Source organism: Pezoporus wallicus, unplaced genomic scaffold (genome assembly GCF_028554395.1).
Source record: "Pezoporus wallicus isolate ANWC-B61680 ecotype Strahan unplaced genomic scaffold, APGP_CSIRO_Pwel_v1 contig_8548, whole genome shotgun sequence".
In the NCBI taxonomy this organism is placed as follows: Eukaryota; Metazoa; Chordata; class Aves; order Psittaciformes; family Psittacidae; genus Pezoporus; species Pezoporus wallicus.
Genome location: NW_026642624.1, coordinates 254,835 through 276,732, shown reverse-complemented (window position 1 = coordinate 276,732; position 21,898 = coordinate 254,835). Strand labels below are relative to the sequence as shown.

Sequence of the window (21,898 nt, the reverse complement as noted above, 5' to 3'; positions counted from 1 at the left end):
AATTCTGTGTCTAGCTGGGGACTAGACCCTTTGCTCTGGATGCAATAAAACTTACGGAGCACCAGTGTGTGCGTGGCAGTGTGCTATACACCTTAGCCACAAGATGTGTTATGCACAAGATCACAGGGAATTTAACTCTCAAGGCTATAGAAGTGTCTGAGTCACTTTGTTATGAAGGGGGCTTGGGGGTAAGCAAGAAGTGCTAACCCAGAACAAATGATTTAGGAAGCCTCATCCCAATCACCCTGTAGGACACGTGCGAGCTCTGGCCATGCTGCCTCATCGTCCCCCTGTGTATTGAGCTCTTGTAGTGGTGCCACAGCACTCGCTGTGAGCACCCCATCAGCTGGATACACGAGATCTATGGGGAAATATGGAAATATGGGGAATAGGCTCTAATTTTGAAGTCCCTGTCTCTGTGTTGCCTGGATACCAATCACCAGACCTTTGAAGGTTTTAGTTTTGATACCAGGGACTGGAAATGTACTTGTTCCTCCCACAGAGCAGGCTCCTCTCTGATAATCCTCTGGCATCCTGATGCCCAACCTTGGTACCTACAGCCACATTTCAAGTGCTAAGGCACTATGATGCATGCAGGTGAAACACGTTCTCCTGCTGTGTAATCCCATGCATGGGTGACGTTCAGCATAGCGTGCCTTGCTGGCTGCTGTCATTAACCTGCCTAACCTTGGCTGCTCCAGGACAGCAACACAGCGACAGCTTAGTGCTGCTTTTTGGGGTGTGACACAGCTGTGGGACACATTCCCATCCACCAAACAAATGAACCACGCTGAACCAAGCCCTGAGCCCCTGGGGCAGGTGCACCAGTGTTTTGAAGGGGTGGGACTTTGCTGGCTATCGTGCAAAGCCTGAGGTCACATTAATCCACCAGTGCATCAGCCCTGGGACCAACCGTGTGCCCTCCTGGCAGAGCATCCTATGCAATGCTCTGGCCTGGGGTCAGCACCAAACACCATTTTCAACTGCAGGGCAAGCTTTCTCCAGTGAGACCTAGCAGATACTGATGGGAAAAGACATCTTTAAACTGCATTAAAGTACGTAAGAACAAAGCACCCGCCTGCCAAGTCTTCTTGCTGACAGAATCCAATTGTTTGGGACTGGGAGTTCATTTCATGTGAATGACCCAGCTTAGAAGATACCTTCTCTCCATCTTCCATATGAATTTAGCTAGGCAGGGCTAACACAAGACCTGGCAAGGGCAAGGAGAACTGCACACTGAGCATAGGGCCCATCACCCAGCTCCTCCTGGGAATGAGAGTGCCCCCGGGCTGCCTGAACCCAGAGCCTGACCTTCAGACTGAGCTGCTGCAAGCCTGTAGCCATCCAAGGGCAAATGCTCCTGAGCAATCTCTGCCAACTGCCTGCAGGTGATGTTCAGAGCCCCCCTGGGATGTCAGGTGTGTTCCTGTGTCCCCAGCATCCTGCCCCTGTCAGCGCCAGCAGAGCCAGAACACATCAGCCTCCCTGACACGGCTTCCAAGCCCGAGTGTTCAATTTACAAGTGATAAACATGTAAAGAAAGTGGCTCACATCCTAAATAATGACCAGAACGTGCAGCAGCAGGAAATGCATTCACAGTTTGCTGTTCCTGTGATTCCTCGTCTCCCATTCACCCTGGGGTGCCCCACGCTGTGTGACTGTCTCTGGATGGGGATTGCTCCTGCATATGTTCAAAGCAGCTTTTTGACTTTTTAAGCACAGTAATTTAGTTGAAGCTAATCTTGACGTTCATAGTTCCGTGGGAAGAGAACAACCTGCCCGACTAGAATAAGAGAATCATTGAAGGAGCTGAAACCAGTGGCCTGAGCCAAATCTACATACATAATCTAGTTTTATAGGGAAGGACTTTGCCATGGATCGGTGGTTTCCTCCGGCAAGCCTGGGTGTTAAGGTGATGTTTTAGCAATATTATGCCACTTTATCTTGTAAACAGCAGCTACAAAGTGGTGCTCTCTAGGCCTGGCTATAAGCTGGTCATTGCTTTTTATGTGCACTTTCAGTGTCCCTTGTTAGCTCAGGTAAAGGTCTTGCTCAGTAACACCTTGGCCATAGCAAACCAGCGAGCGCCTTGACACCGGCCCTGTGTGGAGGTACCATTTTCCCTGTCACTCAGCTGATACCAGCACAAGGACATTGTGCAGTGTTCACCTGCTGGGCTGAGGGAGGGACATTCCCAGCTGGTGTGTGCAGACACAACAGTCTGGGATTCAGACCAAAGACTTCAGCCTGAAACCTGCGTGTTCTGAGGGAGACAGCCTCCTTGCTCCATCTCCTGTACCACAAACCCAGCCCACACTATGAGGAGCTTGCAGGGACCACTGTGCCAAGTGGTCTTGAAGTCCACACTGAACTGGAGTATTCTGAATGTAAACCTGGAGGACAAGTGAAACGTCAAACCGCTGGGCCTTGTGCTCGTGACTCATCTACAAGCCCTTTTTAGAGCTGCCCTGGAGTCAATGCCCATGAATTGCTTCGTGCCAGCGTGACTGGTTAATGTTCTGAGCGAGGTCTGTTCTCAAGCTCTGCTATAAATCTCTTGCAGCAAGGCCACGCAGCAGGGTCAGCTTGTTTTCCAGTGGCTTTGTTTAAGCTCTGGAGAGCCAAGAGCCTTACGGAGCCACAACTTAGGCAAATGCACCAGTCTGTCATCAGCACCTGCCACCAGGAAGCCCTTGTAGATGACTAATGGGTCCTAAAAGAGGTTCCCCTGGCCAGACAGCTCCACCTGCACCTCCTGTCCCTGCAGCAGAGCCCTCCCTTTCTTGTCTCCTGCTGCTTTGCTGAGGCAGGAGCCTCCAGCCTTGTAAAGACTTGAATCCATAATTCATGGGCCCCAGACATCTGGCTCGGAGTCAGGAGTGCTGCCAGCTGAGCGTATGTTGTAGGTAATGGCTCTGTCCCTTTCTGCCTCTGCGTGGCCCTGCTCCCGGGTGCTCAGGTCTCTCCTATCTCACCTCTTCTAGGACACCCTCCTCAAACTGTTTGCCAGGGTGGCTGCAGGCACTGGATACCATACCTTTGAAGCTTTTTTCCATTATGTATGTGTTCTGACGTCTATCCATCCCACAAGCACCTGCATGGAAATGATATATAATGGAAAACAAATAAATAATTATGTAAATTGGATTGCGTTGACGACTGAGCAGCATATATTCTTTCCCCTAAATTGTACATCAAGGCCCTCATTTAGGGAGGCTCTTAAGCACATCCTCAGCTGTAAGCATGCACTCAGTGCAGTGGGGGTTCTGTGCATGCCTAGAATTATGCATATGCTTAAGAGCTTCCCTGAAAGGAAGGGCTTTCCTGATGCAGGGCACTGCTCTTTACCAGGAGCAGCTATCCATCAGGAGAACAGTGAGAAAACATCATCTGCTGGTATGGTTATTACTGAAACACTGGATTGGATTAGTAGGAGCCTAAACCATCTCCTTCCAAACTTGAGTCCACAGGTTCCGTTACATTACCCTGTGGCCAATTCTGGGCTTTGCTTCCTCGTGGACAGTATGGTATTTAACTCACAGTCTTAGATTCTGAGGTGTGCACAATCCTTCTCTATTACCTACTATGGCTTGCTTATCAATTTGCACAGTTCAAGAACTGCAGTGACCACAGGCCCCAAGTGACTACAGAGGCCTGAAAATGCAGTAACTGAGAACAGAGCTGACAGCAAAGACTTCTGCCTCATGCAGCTTTGTCCCTTACAGAAGCAAAGATAGAAGGGGATGGGAACCTTTACTGCTAATGATCCTAGATATCAATCAAAAGGCAAATCTAATGGAAGCCTTAAAATCTTTTTAACTATAGAGTCTGCTATTTCTTACTGACTAGCAAAATCAACACAAATTTGGTTACAGAGATAGAAATGTCCTTGTGGCTTATGGGATTCCCAATCAAGTAACTAAGTTATGCTGGTAAAAGCGCCTTGCAAACAGCATGTCCCAGAGGTCTCCCAGCTCTTTGTCCTTGTATGTCCTCTGGTCTCTATAGAAGCAGATGTCACTACCACTGGCAATGCTGTACTGGTCCCCTGTTCACAGCACCTTTGCTTTTGGTGAATAAGGAAAATCACTACATTAGACAATAAATGCGTTACTGGCACATCAAAGCCACCCCCCTTTGCAGAGTGTCCATCCTGAGCACAGGAAAAGGGCTGTAGTTCACAACTGGCTCTCTCTGATGGGGCTCTTGCCTTTCTAGCCAAGAGTGACTGCCCAAAGCTTTTGAGCACCTTCTGCTTTGTTTCCCACCACTTGTCCTGAGTCAATTCCCAGACTTACTCCCTGAAGGAAGCAGCAGAGGGCAAGGCTGAGCGGGTGGTTTGGGCACAGCGGGGAAGCTCTTTCACATAGCAGTATTTGCTGTGTGCTTTTCTTCTCTCCTGCATTCTCTAGGGCAGAGTCCTGAGTGAAGAGGATGGAGCTGATTCATCCCTTGGCTCACATCCACAGCGCCGGTGCTCTCTTTCCCAGCAGTGGTGTTCCCAAAGGCCATTCCTGGTGATCACACGTCCTCCTGGCAGGGCTGAGCCAGCCCTCATGGGCAGAACACCCAAGCAGGGCAGCTTCACAGGCACACACTCAGGAGCCTCTGGTAAGAAGCAGCTCATACCACACAGAGCAAGGCTGGAGTGTTGCTGGGCACACAAACGGGCTCAGAGGGTGAAGGGGGCCGTACCCACAAAGAGAAAGCTGCAGCAGGGAAACAAAGGAACCCCAGGCTGACCCATGGGAAGGTGCATTGGACACAGCATTGCTCAAATAGAGCAACAGCAACACGGGAAAGACCTGGCTTTGGAGGGCTGGGATGAATAACTGCTCAAGATCATGACCTGTAAAATACTGACCAGCTATTTCAGAGTTAGAGACAAAGCAAGGAGCAAAAAACACGGGAGTGATCCCGTAGGACAATGTCCTCGTAACTGCTGGGCATTAAGGAGATGCTTAGAATAAGGACCATGAGGAACAGATGATCTATGGAAACAGAGGTTACCCAGGGAATGGTTACCTGTGCTCACTGCACAGTGCATCCCTGTGCAAGAGTGTTGCATCTGTTCTGAGCATCCTCATCAGATCTTTACAGGAATGATCCCCATGACCGTGAAGACCCGGATGAAGGCTGGAGCCTTGGAGCTGCTGTGAGGCCTCAGCGATATCAACCAGCACTTTTGGTGGCTTGGAGAGGAAGGACTCCACGTTCTGAGCATGTTTTTGTGAGCTCCTGCCAGTGCCATTGCAGATGTCAGACATGTCTGGAAGGGCTTCTGCAGCCACAGACATCACTATGTCTGCTCGGAGTTAGCCCAGACTCGTTAGACCCTGCTGGAGGGCAGGTGCGGGGTGAACACAGGGTTCAGCTGAGTGAACCCAACTTCTGGTTCTGAGCTGGGCAGCAGGCAGTCCTTGCTCACCCTGAGCTGCAAAGCAGCACTTTGCCATGCTCAGAGCTCACTCCAGTGTAGCTGTAGAAAACTGAGAATCCTTCTTAAGGGAGGATGGCTCAGAAAAGCTGGGATATGCCTGCTAGAAAAGATAGATACAGGCAGGGTTGGTGCTGCCTTGGGAGGGCTGCACAACCTCTCAAAGCCCTTCCCAACCTGTTCCCTGTAATTCTGCCTTTAGTCTTCTTCTATGTCTTATAATTCTGTGGGTTTATGACCCATTTTTGCCTATTCACTGCATTCCTCAGGGAGTGAAATGAATAATAGATACATTATTTTTTAAACTGCAAAAGCAATTAATGTGGAAGGGGCCTGAACAGGGCAGGAATCTGGCTCTTCAGGAAAGGCCAGGTTTAAATCTGGAGTTAAATTGTCTGCGGGGTGAAATCACAGTCTCGGTTGGGAATATTTTTCCCCACCTTTTGGCTTTGAGAAAGATGCAAAGTCAGGTCTGACCCAAACCTTGAGTCACTCGGGATGTGCTGCAGATCACACTCCAGGCTCTGCTCTGAGCACTGCTGTTAGGAAAACATTACAGATAGAACCAGTTTTGTCTGCAGCCTGCTGGGCCCAGCACTCCAACTAATGAGCATAACAACCTTTTCTGAACTCAGGGGGTGGTTTAGGACATTTGACTTGCTTGGAATAGAAGCTGGAAGATGGACTCTGCAGTTGTGTAACGCAGACTGGACTGGAGGAGAGAGGTTAGTGGGCAAACAATTCCGGTTCTGCAACGAGACAGTGAACAGGAAATGCAAAGACAAGGCATTCCTTGAAATTAGTGGGACTAAGCTGCATTAAACAAGTAGTGACACATGGCAAAAGTGACAAAGCTGCCTTTCCTTGGCACCACAGATACCCCAAACCCTGATATGTCAAGTGCTGATCCATGAGAATGACTTGTGCAATGTGCTCATCACTAGACTCCATTTAACAGGTATGATTTTCTCTCTGACAAAGCCTGATATTTGAAGCTCCCAAGGAAATACAAGCTTTGTTCTGCTCCTTGCATTTCCCAGTTGGAAAGAACCCAAACCTGGCAGCTGAAGTCCTGTAAAACAGGTAAGATATCCCCTTGGTGCGAGCAGCCCTTTCTCTGCTCCCTCAGAGAACATCTTTCTTCCTTTCCCTTTCCAAATAAAATATCCAAGGGATGACTCCTGGCTGAGCAAAAGCCAATGATGCAAACTGGGAGCAATCAAAAGGCGATTTCCAAAGCTGTAAAAGCACAGCCTGCAAGAGCAAGGAGAGCAAAGAGGGGTTAATAAAAGCACTCACGTGCCTGTTACCTGTGGGATCGCCTTTACGAGATACACAAGCAAATAGAAAGTACATGGTATTTCCAGAAAGCATCCCGTTGACCCTCTTATAGACACAGAACTAAAGACACATTGCTTGGAAGTGAGGGGCTGTGGTGCCAAGCGCACAGAAAAGGGCACAATGCCCTCCATCAGCTGAGCAGCAGGGCTCTGCTTCTGCTGAGCTGCCAGCCCCACTCCTGAGTGAGTAGCTTGGGAGTAGCTGCTTCTCCTGCTCTCCCTGAGCTTGGAGATCGAAGTGGGATCTAAGCCTAAATCCAGCATGGAATGGAGAAGCAAGTTTGTCCCCGTCAGAAGAGTCCCTGAGTCCTTATATCCAGTCTGAGCACAGCCATGACCCTGAGAAGTGAAGGTATGCTGCAGATCAAAATACAGAAGGTGTCAGCCTGGGATAGGTCTGGACCACATCCAACCTTGAGCACAGATCTGATCAGAAATCCCTTGCAGAGGTCAAGGGTTAAAAAAAGGGAATTAAGAAAACCCCTTGTGCTCACAGGTTTTAGCAGATGAGTGGCTCAGGCAATTTTCACACAGATATTCTGATGATTTCCTTTCCCCCAGCTCTAATTCATATTTATGACACTTGCAATTCCGAACAAGCCTACAGACATTCCTGTGAGCCGGGTTCATCCAAAGAGCCTGTTCTTTGGCACCACTGCCTCAACCAGAGGAGCTGCTGGCTGAAGAACCAGGGAGGTGAGCTGAGGGCTTTCCATCTGCTCCCAACTTCTATCCATCTTCTCTCTATAATATTGCATGGGGTCACAGCAGAGGAGCTGTCCACTTCCATTTTAAGTGTTTTTAACTGAATCCAGCTGCTCTCCCAGCTGGAGCATCAGTATCATAAAAACTAAGGCTAACGGTTGGATGAGAAGGTGCTTCCTCTAACTCTTCAGTACTTCCATGCATGATGCAGCTTAAAGGTCAAGATCCCCCATGGGAGCTTATTAGGCTTCACTGATATTACCTGTTTACAATTCAAAATCAAAGTTTTTAGCTTTCTGCTGAAATTTGCACACGTAGGTGGAATCTGCAGCTTCTATTGCTGTGGGATTACCATGAAATGAAAACATTTTATGGCAAAAATGGCCTTGAGCTGAGCAAGAATTCAGCATCATCAAAGTCAGCACAAATAAGTGTTGATTTTCATACTGAAAGGGAAGAAAAAACCTCTCATTGTTACCAATTAGTGTGAAAAAAACATTCTGGAAGAAGCAAAGAAAACAAGGAAAAAATGTATCTGGGATGCAAAATGCAATGGAAAAATAGTGACTGTTTTGCTTAACTAAAGTATTTCTCACTTCTACATCATTCTTACTGCAAAGGCACTTAGCATCACTTCTGCTACTAAAATAAAATGCATGAATGCAGGACAAATCTGGCACTCAGGGAGTTCCGGACACTGCAAGCTAAGAATAAAGGCAGTGAGCAAAGCAGTAAAATGGGGAAAAGAAAATGAACTTGATTTGAGGAGCATTTGGAAATCCTCCCCCCCTCCCAGCTCTCCGTGGTACGGACAGATCAACACAACAGCAGTTCTGCAGCTTGTTGTACAGAAGAAAACACTAATGGTTGATAATGATGGAAGAGGTTTTGCATTGAAGCTCAACAGGTTTGTGATTTTCCTGATGCAGGGAAGACCTGATCTTTGGAGCAAGGCATGGTGTGTGACCAAAAGAGCAGTGACAAGATGCGATGCGTGGTGATGCCCTGTCTTAATTCCTTTGCCATGTGAGCTGTGAGATAGTTGACATTAAAAATCCCATAATACCATTTAATACTGCACTTTCCATACTGCAAATTTTCAGTGAGGTATTAGTAATCCCAGTAAAGGAAAGGGCAAATGCTTTTTGCTACTGACAAGCTAAACTCCAAGTGCTTAGATAGGAAAACAAATAGCATCCAAAGCACTAAGTCTGGATGGGTTTGAGACAAGAGCTGCTGAAAACCCTGTTAAAACTGAAGCCAGGGAGAATAAACTCAGAAGGGGTCATTAAACTTCACTCTTGGCTTGTTTGCACTGGCTGGGCATTCAAAATTGCCTGAAAAATGGCCACTTGGTGATTAACAGGGAGATAACAGGGTGTATTGCATGCTCCAGCTCCCACAGAGGCTCCGGTTTTATGGACGTGCCAGTGTGTGGTGCTGAACTTTATTAAGCATGGAAGGAAAAAAATAATGCCAAATTTCAATTTTTAATGTCCTAAGTTAGTCCTTAAAAAACCATTTATAGAGTAGTTGGTTGTGATTACACACAGCAAATGGAGGAGGGAGATCAGAATGAATATTGGCTCTTCTTTCCCAAGTGTGGTCTGTGGTAAAGGAAACCATTTTCAATACTTCATCTTTCACTATTGGCAATTCTGACTGTGAGATAAAGACAACACCAATATTCTTCATTATGGTTAATGCCTTTCTGAAAGGCTGACTTGGGTCTGGAATTGCTCTAAAGTCTACTAAAGTGATTAGATTGTTTAAACGTTACTGACCTAGTTCATTCAGATAGCTGTAGGGTCTCCAGTCTGCAGTTTCTCTGTCAAGGGTTTTGTTACTGAGCTGTTCAAAAAGTATGATAATGGGTTAATGCTGAAATAAAGACAGTTCCCACCCAAAACTACAGCCCAAGGATGGCATGAATCAAAATGGGAGATGACTGTTACCTTTGGCCTCACCATTTCAGTTCTTTAGCTGCATGAATCTGACAGTTGTTCACTAGCATTAGGGAAAATCACAAAGGGAAGTCACTTCACCAAGCAATGAACACAAGCATGCTGGAAAACAGAGATTTCCTTCAGCACCCAGGGATCACGACTGGAATGCTTGTATGCATGGAGTGACATGCTGGCTGTTTCAAAACAACTAATGGAGATGGATGGATCAAAACCACCTACATAAGCATGCAGACAGGAGCTGTTTGGAACAAAGGGGATTTGCTAATACATCTGAGTATCTGTTTAGGGAACAGAGATGTAACGGCTACAAGATTTCTCTCAATTCAAGGAAAATAACATTGGCAATGAGGAAGCATGAAGCCCTGTGCAGATCTGCCAGCAAAAGTGGAGAGAAGTCCAGGGCTGCCATCCAGATGCTGCTGCTGGAAAGACACCTCTTGCCATGTGGCAGCTGGGACCCTGCCTGTGCCAGCATGGTGGTGCCACTGGAGGAGGTGGCAGTTGTATTAAGCACAGGTGTCAATGTGCTCTTTGATTTTCTGCCAGTTATAGGAGTCTCACTTGAGCCAGATAATGCTCAAGCACAAGAGCAGAGGCAAGCACAGTGCCAGCCTGAGGGATGGGGATTTGGGGCGGGGGGGTTGGAGTGAGCTCGCTGGAGCATTTCTTGTGGTCAGCACAGGGAGAGGGGCTGCTGTTGGGGGGGTGTGGGTCCACTAGACTGGGGCACCACAAAGCATATGGAGAGGGGCTTTGGATAAGGGCCTGCAGGGACAGGCCAAGGGGAATGGCTTTAACCTGCCAGAGGGGAGACTGAGCTGAGCTCTTAGGCAGAAGCTCTTCCCTGTGAGGGTGCTGAGGCGCTGGCACAGGGTGCCCAGAGAAGCTGTGGCTGCCCCATCCCTGGCAGTGTTCAAGGCCAGGCTGGACACAGGGGCTCGGAACAACCTACTCTAGTAGAAGATTGGCCCTGGATGGTCTTTAAGGTCCTTTCCAGCCCAACCCAGTCTGTGATTCTATGTGATGGGGCGAGTCCCAACAAGGAGGGTCTGTGAATCACTGTAGTTGCTGAGTTTTCCACCTCAACATTTTCTTCTCAAAGCCCACATCTGCTGGTCCTGAGGAAGTGTCAGTTCAAGAGCAAATCCCAACCCTGTCTCTGAAAAATTTAAGTTATGAAGCCATCAGTGCTCTCCTGTGTCTGCTTCCAAACAGGAAAGCTCCTGCCTCTGTTTCAGAGGGCTCAGCTCTGCTATTTTACTGTATTTATAAGTAAATGAATAACAATAAAGGAGGTTAAAATTTAAACAAAGCATTCAAAATTACCAAACCATTTCATTTTTCCTGATGTCTCATTAATTTTTGCTTAGCTTTCATAGTGGGTTTTAAGACCCACTGATGTACTGAAGTCTGTTGGAATATAAAATCCCAGCTGGTTCCCAGGGTGAGAAGCACTGTGCAGGATGCTGTGCAAAGAGAGACCAGGGCCCAAACCCTGTTTTGAAGAGACCTGCTTAAAGCAGACACAGCCAGAGAGGGATAAAGGGGCTGTCCCATGTAGCAGCTAGGTAAGCTGCTCTGTACCACCATAGCTAAAGTTTAGCCAGCTGAGTGCTGCGAGGAGCACACCATGGCTCGCAAGGAGTAACCGAGTCATGGGAGGTGGAGAAATACATCAGAAAGAGGAAATGCTGGACCCAAAGAGAGAAGGAGGGCATGGGGCTGGGCAGCCATGCAGCTCCTCTGCCCCTTGGTTTAGGTAGTGACCACAATGGGGAGGGCTTAGGATCAGGATATCTCCTCTGGCAAAAACTCCGCTATAAATAGGGCAATGGGGACCAGCAGGATCCTCACAACCAGCCTGACCTTCTGTGAGCTTCCCCAAAGCTGGGCCACTGAGGAGAAAGCTGCAGAGGTCTGAAGCCTCTCCCTTATCTCCAGGGAAAGCATCTGCAAATACTCCTCTCTTCCAGGAACACCACATTTAGGACAACTACACCATATATTACAAACTGCCCATTGACACGTAGAAGCTTTTATCTGATCACAGAAACTGGGTTTCATTTGGGTGAACGTTTGTAACAACCAAAGGCAAAACCCTGCCCTCACTGACTGGATCCTGCTGATTGAATTCCCTTGACTCAGGATGCAGACAATGTTCTGGGGCTTTTTTACACCTAATGTTATCTGCCCTGGCTTAAACAGACACAGGAGAAACCATGGTGTGGGCACAGCAGGAGACAGCACAGGTAGAAAAGACTGTGCACATACACGCACACACACACAATGCTGGGTCTCTACAAGCACCTGCACAGTATTTTTAGAGCTATTCAACTGAAGATGTACACAAATAGGATTCATCATTTGTCAAACACGTAATTGTGCTCCAAATGGGCTGAACTCCAGCCTGGAAGAAAGATTCCGGGCACGCAACAGTGCAAATACACCGACCACACACACACACACACACAGATGTGTGCATATGTATACAAACACATAAACATAGAGGTATACACACAGAGACAAAGACAGATTAATACCAGCACACTGAAAGGAACCCATTTCAAATCCATGTGAAAGCCCAGCTCTGGTTGAAAGACCCTGTTGCTGCAGAGCCACCAGCACTGCCCTTGAAAGAGGTGGTTCTGTGCCCTGCACTGTGTGGGGAGTGAAGCCAAATGATCACAACAGCCCCTTGTGGCCCCGCAGCTCTTGAAGCTCCCATCAGACAGCAGCAGCAGCAGAGCAGTGACAGCTACATCTTAGTGCCTCATCTTGTTCCTTCTCATTTTCTGTCTCCGTGTATTCCCAATGAGGTAAAGTGTCATCAGCTCATTGGGTACCTTTGCACCAGGCGCTCTCCTCAAGGACGTGCCCAGAACAGAACGTGGATAAAGCTGGTTGCCTGCAGGATTTCCGAGGCGATCCTTGCCTGAGAGCCGTAGCTGTGACTGCACATCCCTGCTCCTGGCACGGACTGTGCATCCGGGGTCTCCCAGTTGACAACACAGGAGTCATTCCTTCATCGTCCAGCAGTTCCTTGTAATTCCCCAAAGCTGGGAACACGAACACTGACACCAGATACATGAGATGGCTGGATGGGGCAGTTGGAGCAAACAAGGAATGGCAAGGTTTTTAATGTGGTTGTGGGAGAATGAAGCTGAAGTTCCTGGCCCCATACCTGGTCCCCATAAATCAGTGCAGCCCCATGAAGGGCGCTGGCAGTTTCCATCAGCAGAGCCCACAGCCTTGGTCTTCATTTCCAGACCTCCAGAAATCCACAGACACTGATTTCCAATCCAGCTGCACCACTTGAATCACATTTATTAAAGTCTTGGGGTTTCTATTAAAAGCTGTAGCTTTGCAGGATTTCTAAATCAGCTCACAAACCCAAAATTTGGCATGAAGAGCTATGGGCTAGAATTGATTCTTCTAATGAAATGATTTGGGGACATTTCTAAGTTTTTCAGAATGCAGTCATTAGGAAGAAATGTGATTATAGCTGTCTCTTTGTGCTACCATCATTTCTTAACACACTATAATTTGTTAACTTCTATTTTTTTTTTTACGATACAAGATACTTCCATTTTTAGTGTGAAGCAAAATTGCTTTTTCTGGAGGAAAAAATACTTTGTAGTAAATTTATCCACTAAAAATCCTAGCTTTTAATTTTAGCAGTTTGGTTAAAACTACCTCATACCTGGCAACTCTGCCCTTAAGATCAACGAGGTGTTAGCATGAGTAAAGCCAAATCATTACCTGCCCATCTGAAATAGCTGGATGGATCCCGGTGGCAAGCTGGTCACCAACATGCCATTTGTCAATGCTTGGGTTTTTAAAGAAGTCCGTGGTGATTAGGTAAAGAAGTGCTGGCAGGAACTCCATCCTCCTTTATCCTCCAGGACAGCGATCGGTAAGAGCTTTGCCATCAATTTCCCCGACTACTGACTTCAGGTTTCCATGGTCCAAGCCCCTGTTTCAGATGGGCATCCTGAACACTCTGCAGCAATTCTGTATTTGCAGTCTTTTTTCCTTGGACAAGTTTTAGTTAAAGGCACTTTAATGATACTTTCTGCAGCTGAACTCCTTTTTATTAGCTGGGTGACATCCAGTCAGACCATATCCAGCGACCTCTGTTTTGCAGTTTCTAATTTTATGTGAAGTCTTTGGTAGAATTTAGAACTTCTTTTAATAGATGGGAATCTGCTGGCTTTAAACATTCAGGACATCTAATAGCAATTGAATTTTATGATGTCTGTAGAAGCCAGCAGCACCTGGACTGTAGCTGTGATGCTGTTCTCCTTCGGTAGGGAGCAAGGGTGGAATTAAAAGCTCTGCAAAGGCACAGAGTGAGAATTCTCCATTTGCTTGTGACACACCAGGGCAGCAGCCTCATGCTTTATACAGAGTATTCTTCACAAGCTTTGGCAGCCTTTTGTGGATATACGCTTCTGTTCATGCACAATTCGAATCTCAAACACAGAGCTGGCACTGCAGCATGGGGAGTGGTTCTGTGAATGGTCCCACCGACCCCCCTCTGATCACAACAGGTTCCCAGCAGCTGAGAACTCAAACTGGTCTTCAACTCAAACAATGAGAGCTCTGATGTGAAGACACGGCTTTGGAGTGAGTGTGGATCTCTGCCTGCTGTGGAAAATTTTGGTGCAGTAATTCTGTGGCACAGTTTCACTCGAGTTCATGCATGATGCTCCTTGCAGCATCATTATTACTTGCACATGGCATAAGAATAAAAGCCAAAGTCACTTGTATGAGCTAATAAATAAAGGTCAAATTTTGGTTTCACTGATAGTAAAATATTGACTTTGGCAGGGCCAGCATTTCACCCAAGCTGACTTTGCAAGCTCACTCACATGGGAAAAGCCTTTACTTGTAGTGAGGTGCTGCTAGTTCCTCCTCCTTAACTCCAATGATGATTCTCCTGGACCTTACACAAGAGACAAAGCTCAGCCCTGCAGACTCCTGCTGGCAGCTGGAGCAGGCTTTAGGGACATAAGGCTGGAAGGGCTTTGATCACAGAGTCCCTGTGACCAGCCACCTTTTACTGCAAACACCAGGCACATAATCACTTTGATGGCTGATCAAGCTCCATTTTAACTGTAATCCGATTTCTTTGTCCCATTAGGCTTACTGGGAAACTATTCCAAAATCTCACTGATCTGATGTTAGAAATCTAATTTCCAGCTTCGATGCATTCATGGCCAGTTCATCCTCATTTGTTCTCATGCCAGCTCTGTCATCTAACTCAAATAGCTCTTCTCCCTCCTAGTGTTTACCTCGCCGTATTTATAGATGGCAATCAAACTCCCTCTCAGCATTCATTTTGCTGGATAAAAGAAGCCAAGCCTTTTTTAGTCTCTCTTCATACGCTCCCCCTTATCCTCCCACTTGCTTTTTTGCCTGCATGTGTTCCAGTCTGAGCACTCCACTAGCACAACTAACCAGCCCCTGTATACACCAGGAGGGTTTTAATGCCTCCACTCACACTTGTCTCTCAGCAACTTCAAAGGTTTTACCTTCAGGACATGCGTAGGGTCCTGAGCAGCGGCCAAAAGTCTGTCTGGCAGAGGGGAGAAGAGGTGAGACACCTCCCACTGGTTCTAGAAGAGATGCAGGAAGGCTTGGCTCTGCTCCCTTCCTATGAAGACAAACCCGTCTCCCAAACTGTGGTCCTCGGTGCAATGCTGGACCTTTTAGCTCCTGCTATCAGCCATCCTCACCCACCTCGCTTCCCCAGCGAGGTACACACAAAAGAACAGAAGAAAAAAACCCACAAAAATAGCAGAGTGGAAAGGACACCAAGGGAAGAGGAGAGAAAGGGCAGAATAAGACACAGAAAGAGAGGACAAGAGGGGCAGGGGGAGCACAAGAGAGAAAAAGCCTTCTCAAACTGGAGCACGGCTGCATCTCCCCACTGCCGTCTTTGTACCTTGCTCAAGCTGTCTCTCTGAAAGAAGTGATAGAGGAATGGCTCCAGTCCATTGCCTCAAGGCATGATCTCCTTTGAGCACAGGGAGGAAAACACACCCAGGGCTCTGGCTCAGCAGTTCAGAGATTCCTCATCCTGCATCTGTGCTGCTTCCTTTGTGACCCCAGCTGGCACTAGAAAGAAGTGAATCCTCCAAGTACACCTTGTGCGCATTTCCCTGAGAAAGTGGGAATGGCACCAGGCAAACTGATTTGGGAATGAAACTCGTTAAGGCAGCCATTAGGGGCTTTAGATGCTCTTTTGTCTTACTTGGCTGGAGAACTGCACAGGCAGAAGCAGCTTATTTTTGGCCATCCTCAGCTATTCAGTACTGTAAAGCATTCTCATGAATAAGTAAGATGGTGGGAGATCTACAGGCCATATATTTTGATAAGTGCCCTGAAAATACCAGATCAGGACAACCTGATCTGACTGACTGCTGGTAACAGTACTACAGCAGGGTGAGCAGCTTCCAGGCTCAAAATGCACCACTTGGGTTTTAAACCTTTTCTGCAGCTTAGTATTTCAAGTAGCACTGTGACAAGATGGCACTGCAGGCTGGGAAATCAGGGTGGGTGCTTGCTTTGACCTTTTCTGAATTCATCTAAATTGCTGCAATAGGATTAGTGGTCCAGATCCACACTCCTGGTGCTCATCCTGAATTTGACATTATGAATGCTTGCACTTCCAATCTGGGGAAAAATACTGCACTATGCAAGGGGACCACCTACATTGGAAAATGTATTTACACATCTGTCTAAACTTCTCTCTGAGAAATCTCTGGAGCCAGCCTTTTTATTACATTTTAATGAGTTTTTCTTTTAATAACCAAGGAATGACTTACAGGAGCACGTGGAGAAATAGTTTTGCATTCCCTGTCTCATCCAATAGTGTCTTTTTTTGTTTGCATTAATCTTGTTCTCATGGCTTTCCAGTTAACAGAGCTACATTTGGATTAAGGTGACACAGCCTGCAAGTACCATCAGTTTTAAAGCTGACAACCTTGATGGGATCAAATGCATTTCCTTTTTTCCTCTGCCCCCTACCCTTTGCCCCACCTTGGCTTATTAAGGCTCTAAAAGGAAGAGCTGTCTTACTACTTCCTGTATCTGAATCTATTGCTAACATGGTGAATGGAGTGACAGTGTTGTCCATGGATGGTCCTAGGGAATCAACAGACACATGAGGTAAGTAACTCTCAGATGTTTGAGCAATACAGTCTGAATAGCTCTCAGAATGCCCCTGGATGAGAACAGTGCTTAGAAGCACCCTAGGTACCTTCTTGCATCTATCTACTTGTCTGTGTCAGCAGGGAATCTGTGTGTATACCGATCTGGGAAACAAAGCAAAGTTAGATTTACTGACTTAATGCTGCATTGATTTACTTTTGTTACATTAATGGATAATTACTCTAGTTATCTATCTTCTCTGAGAAGCAAACATACCTTACAGTGCTAGACACTAGCACTATTGACCCAGACAGGCATGTGCTGAACTCCGGTTACCACGCACAGAGATTACGAAGACACACAGAAAGCAGACCCTTTTTGTGTCTGTTAGAGCTCCCGTGTCAGGAGCTGCTGCCCTGGGGTTTTAAATAATGCTGGCAGACCAGAGGATCCAACAGGCATTGCTTTGGTTGATTTCCTTGAACCGATAAGAACATTGCTACAGTGGGGTGGGATGATATCTACCTTACTGGAGCTGTTTCCATCCAGATTACTGGTAAAGAAGCGTGAAGTCACACCACATGAGAGAGTGTGGTAGCTTGGATTGAAAAAGCAATGTACACTGCCGCTACCTTGAGATACATCTGGGGAGAAAACAAGTCATCACAAAGTATTTTGGAAGCCATTATGATCCTTAAGAAATTGAAAGTATGGTAGAGATGATCTAGCTTAGAACAATTTGTTAGAGCACTGGCTGTTACTGAACATCTGCAGATGAAATCTATCCTGCATTACCATGGTGTGAATCTGGACTATTAACATTACTATAGGGTAGAAAAAGCAAATTATTTAATTAATGCAGTGTTATCTTTTTGAAGGTCTTAAAAAGTAATTCCTGGCAGTCCAGCTGCTTTGCAGGTGAGGGAAGAAATGCAAAACTCAGGAAATGCACGGCTGCAACACAGTTTCTTGCTTAAACACATGTAAGAGCTACTGTTGTGAATAACCCTTGGAGTTGTGAAACAATTAATTTGACACAAAAAAGGGAGTTAATGTTAGAAATTCAGGTGCTATAACCATACCAAGGAGTCCAAACCATTTTACATAGCTTTTTGTGCGAAGACTTAGAAAACCAGAAAGCTGCAGCACTGAAAGGCAAAGCTGGGCAGTTACAGTGTTATGCTTAGAGACATTTCATCTATTTCCTCACTTTAACTTACCAACACATTACCAAAGAAATTAATTTATCAAGAAAGGCATCATATTTACACTGGCACTTCTAATGCAAACATCAATCCCAAGCAGGTTCCAGCTTAATAACAAATTGATAAATATTTCAAGGTACCATCAGAAGAAAGGAGGAGAAGCAGCATCGTTTGAATAGCCATGCCCTGTAAGAAGTAAATGAATGGGTTTTAATAAACCATGGGCTTAAACTGTAGGTGGAAAGGTTAGTTACAGGGAACACCTTCACACAGAAAGGGTAATGAGGTGCTGGGGTGGCTGTTTGTGCCCATCACCAGTGATGTCTGGCAGCCGATGGGTGAGGAAGGACATGGACCTGGCCGGCACTGCCTGCGGGAGTCACCATCAGCCTCTCCTTGCCCTCTGCGTTTGCATTCCTGTGAGCATGCACTTTGCTTTGCTGACATCTTGTGGAGATCTAGATTTAGCTTAATTTAATGCAAAATATCCCATTTTGAATAAGTGGTTTTATCTGCAGGGTGGCTATTCCAGACCCACTCTGGCACAGAGCTGAGAGGACACTGCCCAGGCACATACGTATCTGACTGAGCATTTACTTTCTGCTGAAACATGCAGAGCCATTTCTGAGGTCAGCTCTATGTGGTACTAAGTGCAGAGCCTTTTAGTACTAGCTATTTTCTGAACCTCTGATTAGGATGTGATTCCAGAGCTACAGTCATTGCATTTAACTCCTTTCAGCTAGCCACTGCCCAGCACAGCAGCCAGGCTGCCAGGGCTCTGCCATGTCCCCTCACTATCACTGTGTGATATTTGCAGTAGAATTAACAAGAAACAGATATCTCTTGAAATAATGAGAACTGGGGCTGAAACCCAAACACTGTGTGCACATGGCAAACACAGCTGCTCACAAACAGCCTCGAACCTGCTAAGGAGGGCTTGGCAGCTCCCCAGGGGAGCAGAGCTCATCCATCCTTCTCACAACCTGCGCTCCCAGTTAAATATAGACACTTGAATCCATGTCTTTTGGATTTGTAGGTGAGTGTTGATGGCTGAGTCACACCAGCTCTCAGCTCTGCCTTCCCCCTTCCCTTATCTGTCAATGCCCTCTCTCAGCTGCAGGCAGGAAGGACCAGCTCCAAGGAAGAGGCACAGTCCACTGCCTTTGCTGCAAGATAAGGGCACACACCGACAGTTCCTGTGAGGCAGCTGACACATTACAAGTTCACACCCAGCTTATCTGGCCCTAGCTTGTTTTGAGCACCTGAAATGAGCAGAAGGAGAAGCCTACCAGCCTGTCCTACTATGTAGCACATCTCTGAATTAATGAACCTGGGCTCGTACACAAGGCTGCAACACCAAAAATCTTTTCTTCCTTCATTGCATGCAGCACCATACACTCAGCATTACTCCTTCTACACAGTTCCATTTGGTCGATAGTTAAGTACCTACCCAGGCTGATTTACCTTGATAGCACAGTCCATTTTCTACACATTTATTCATGAAGCTCTTATAACTGCTGGCTGGAAATACATCACATTCAAATCTAATGCGATCCCAGTTTAAAAAATAAAATAAAACAACCCACAAAACCCTCTCTCTTCTCAAAGATGAGAATTTTATTCTGCTCTGAAGAGCAAGCAGAGACTTCAATGCTTAAGAAAAAAAGGAAATGATTTAAATTAAACCAGAAAAAGCCCAAAGGTTAATGTTAACATGGGGAGATCAGTCCTGGGAAGAGATCCATGATGGCAAGGCCCGGCTGTGAGCCCCTCAAGCCTGAGGCTGTGCTTCAGTGGAAGACCCAGGAGGTCTGGATGAAGGCCAGGACACTGTCACTTGAAAGAGTGAGCTTGTGCTCCGAGCAGGGCTGTGTGGTGACACCAAGAGCCCTGGTCCCATCCCTGCAGTGGCAGCAGGGCAGGGGGGTGTGGAAATCGGGCATAAGGCCAGCCATGAAGACAGGGAATAAGTAAGCACCCTGCATGAAATACACACCCAAAGAGCCCAAGATGCAAAATGGAACTGTTTTCTTCTTCGGTATCCTATCCAGCCATACAGGGTGTTAAGTGGGGTGGCCGAAGGTTCCAAGCAGGAAGGTTTGCTGCCACCTCCTACTACTTATCATCTGCAGATCACTTCTGTAAACACCTTGTCTAGGGTGCAGGATCCATGATGCTCTATTTAGGTTTTGGCTCTCAGCATAGGCTGAGTTTAAGACTCTGAAAACACCTCAAGCATTACCTCAGTCCATAACCAAGTCTCTGTGAAAGTACTGAAAAGAAGTGTCTGCAGCTTTCCAGCACTGCATACTTTTCCTTTCTGTCCCCATCTCCTTGAATTAACAACCTGCACTTTAAAACCCTTGGCTGGGTGCAGTGTACTGTTCTCGTGCTGGGGAGCACCATTTTGATTGCAGGCTCGTTTGGGAAAGTCTGCTCTCAGATCCATGTGCTGTGTGGTTGAGCTCTCCCAGCGTGGATGGTTTTTCTTTTCCACTGGCTGCTTGGCAGAGTGTTTGTTTTGCTGCCACATCATTCATCCACAAACGCAAAAGAATCTAAGGGCTGCCCAGGGGGCTCCTCTCCCTTATAATCTCTCTCACACACATGCAAGGATTATCAGCATCAGAAGAGCTGAGGACGTAAAGACCAAAAACATCCTCCAGAAATAAATTAATGTGCTGGAAGAAATTACTGCCTCCAGGAGCCAGGGATCTCTGTATGTGACTCTATTCAGAAGCAACAATAATAAGACTACCCTAACAAGAGTAAACAAGCTAAAGAACAACAGTGATGGGTCAGGCTTGCCATAGTGGTACAACCCGTACAGGACTGGATACTGCAGTCTTTGCTCAGGTGGAATTCTGCTGGAGTCCATGGGTTCAACGAGGATTATATTAATTGGACAAGTACATCTGCATAGCATTCTGCCCTTAATCCACATAAGAAACTCCAGGTGAAGGTTGAAATCCCTGTTACCTCTATGTAATTGCTACTGTCCTTCAGCATGGTCTGCAACCTACAAATGCACACATGCACTCATTTACACACGTCCTGTTGCCATCCACCCATGCTGTGAGCCTCTATTTCTTATCTGTGACCTTGTCTCAGTATCCATCTCTCCATTTGCTGATGGGTGCATGTCAGCACCTTTTCTGTCTTTCTGCTCTACAGAGGTGAAAGGCTGAAAACAGCATCGAGTAAGGCCAAAGATGGGAAGGTTACTGATGGGTAGAATGTTTTAGTAGGGGAATGCACTGGAGAACAGTCAGAATTTGGCAGGGAGCTTTCAGGAGCCCTTGTCTAGAAGTTGTAAATACCCTTATAAACCAGACCAAAACTTGAAACAATACTGATACCTGCAGACAATTTATAATGGGATGGAGATGGAGCAGTGTGATTTCTAACTCAGTCTTCCTCTCCAAGATCTCATGACCTCCAGAGATGGCTGACCCTACTCAGCTGCAGCTTCCTGAATGATAAAACTTAATTGCTACAAGGACTGCACAGAGAAAGAAAGGAGGAAGAAAAGGCCCAGTCACTGCATCTCCATCACTGCCTGAGATGAAGAGGAAGGAGCCATTATCCAATTTCTTTCTAGAAAAGCCCATGCAGCACCACTGACCTTGTGCTGTTCCAGGTTGCAAGGACCTGGTTCTTCAGGTTTTTTACAAACTAAGCTGACACAGAGCAGCAATATCTCGAGGGCAAGAATTAAATTCATTGTCATTGCCCAAGCTCCAGAAGAGATCCCATGTTCAATGCAGCTGAAGGATGTGATCTCTCAGATAGTTATGATGTATCCAGGGATTCAGCCATCCCCAGATCTCTGTTTTTAGCTCAAGTACTGAAGTATCAAGTGGCATCAGGAGCTCTGGGATAGGTGGCTGCCCCTGAAAGAAATGTGAAGAATGTTGTATAGGGAGATGCACTACCCATAAAGACAGAACCTGAAAGGACAGTCCTGGGCTGCCAGCATCTTCAAATACAGTGGCTTTCTCTCTGTGGCAGAGGAGGAAAGTCATCTGGCTGTGATAGCTTCAAAGGATGAGAGAATCCTTCCTCAGCGTTAACCTTTCTTTGGACTTG

The 21,898-nt window shown here is 46.6% G+C and overlaps 1 protein-coding gene across 3 annotated transcripts in view; it reads right to left on the bottom strand.

Annotated features, from left to right (window-relative positions):
• Positions 1 to 21,898, bottom strand: part of MEGF11 (multiple EGF like domains 11) — a 265,950-nt gene that overhangs the window by 4,831 nt on the left and 239,221 nt on the right. For all 3 annotated transcript variants that reach the window (XM_057430994.1, XM_057430993.1, XM_057430995.1), the window contains 3 exons: positions 17,130 to 17,248; positions 9,267 to 9,333; positions 3,038 to 3,094 (listed from right to left, as the gene is read on the bottom strand). In XM_057430994.1, the coding sequence (XP_057286977.1) occupies positions 3,038 to 3,094; positions 9,267 to 9,333; positions 17,130 to 17,248 (243 nt within the window). The remainder of the gene's footprint in view (positions 1 to 3,037; positions 3,095 to 9,266; positions 9,334 to 17,129; positions 17,249 to 21,898) is intronic.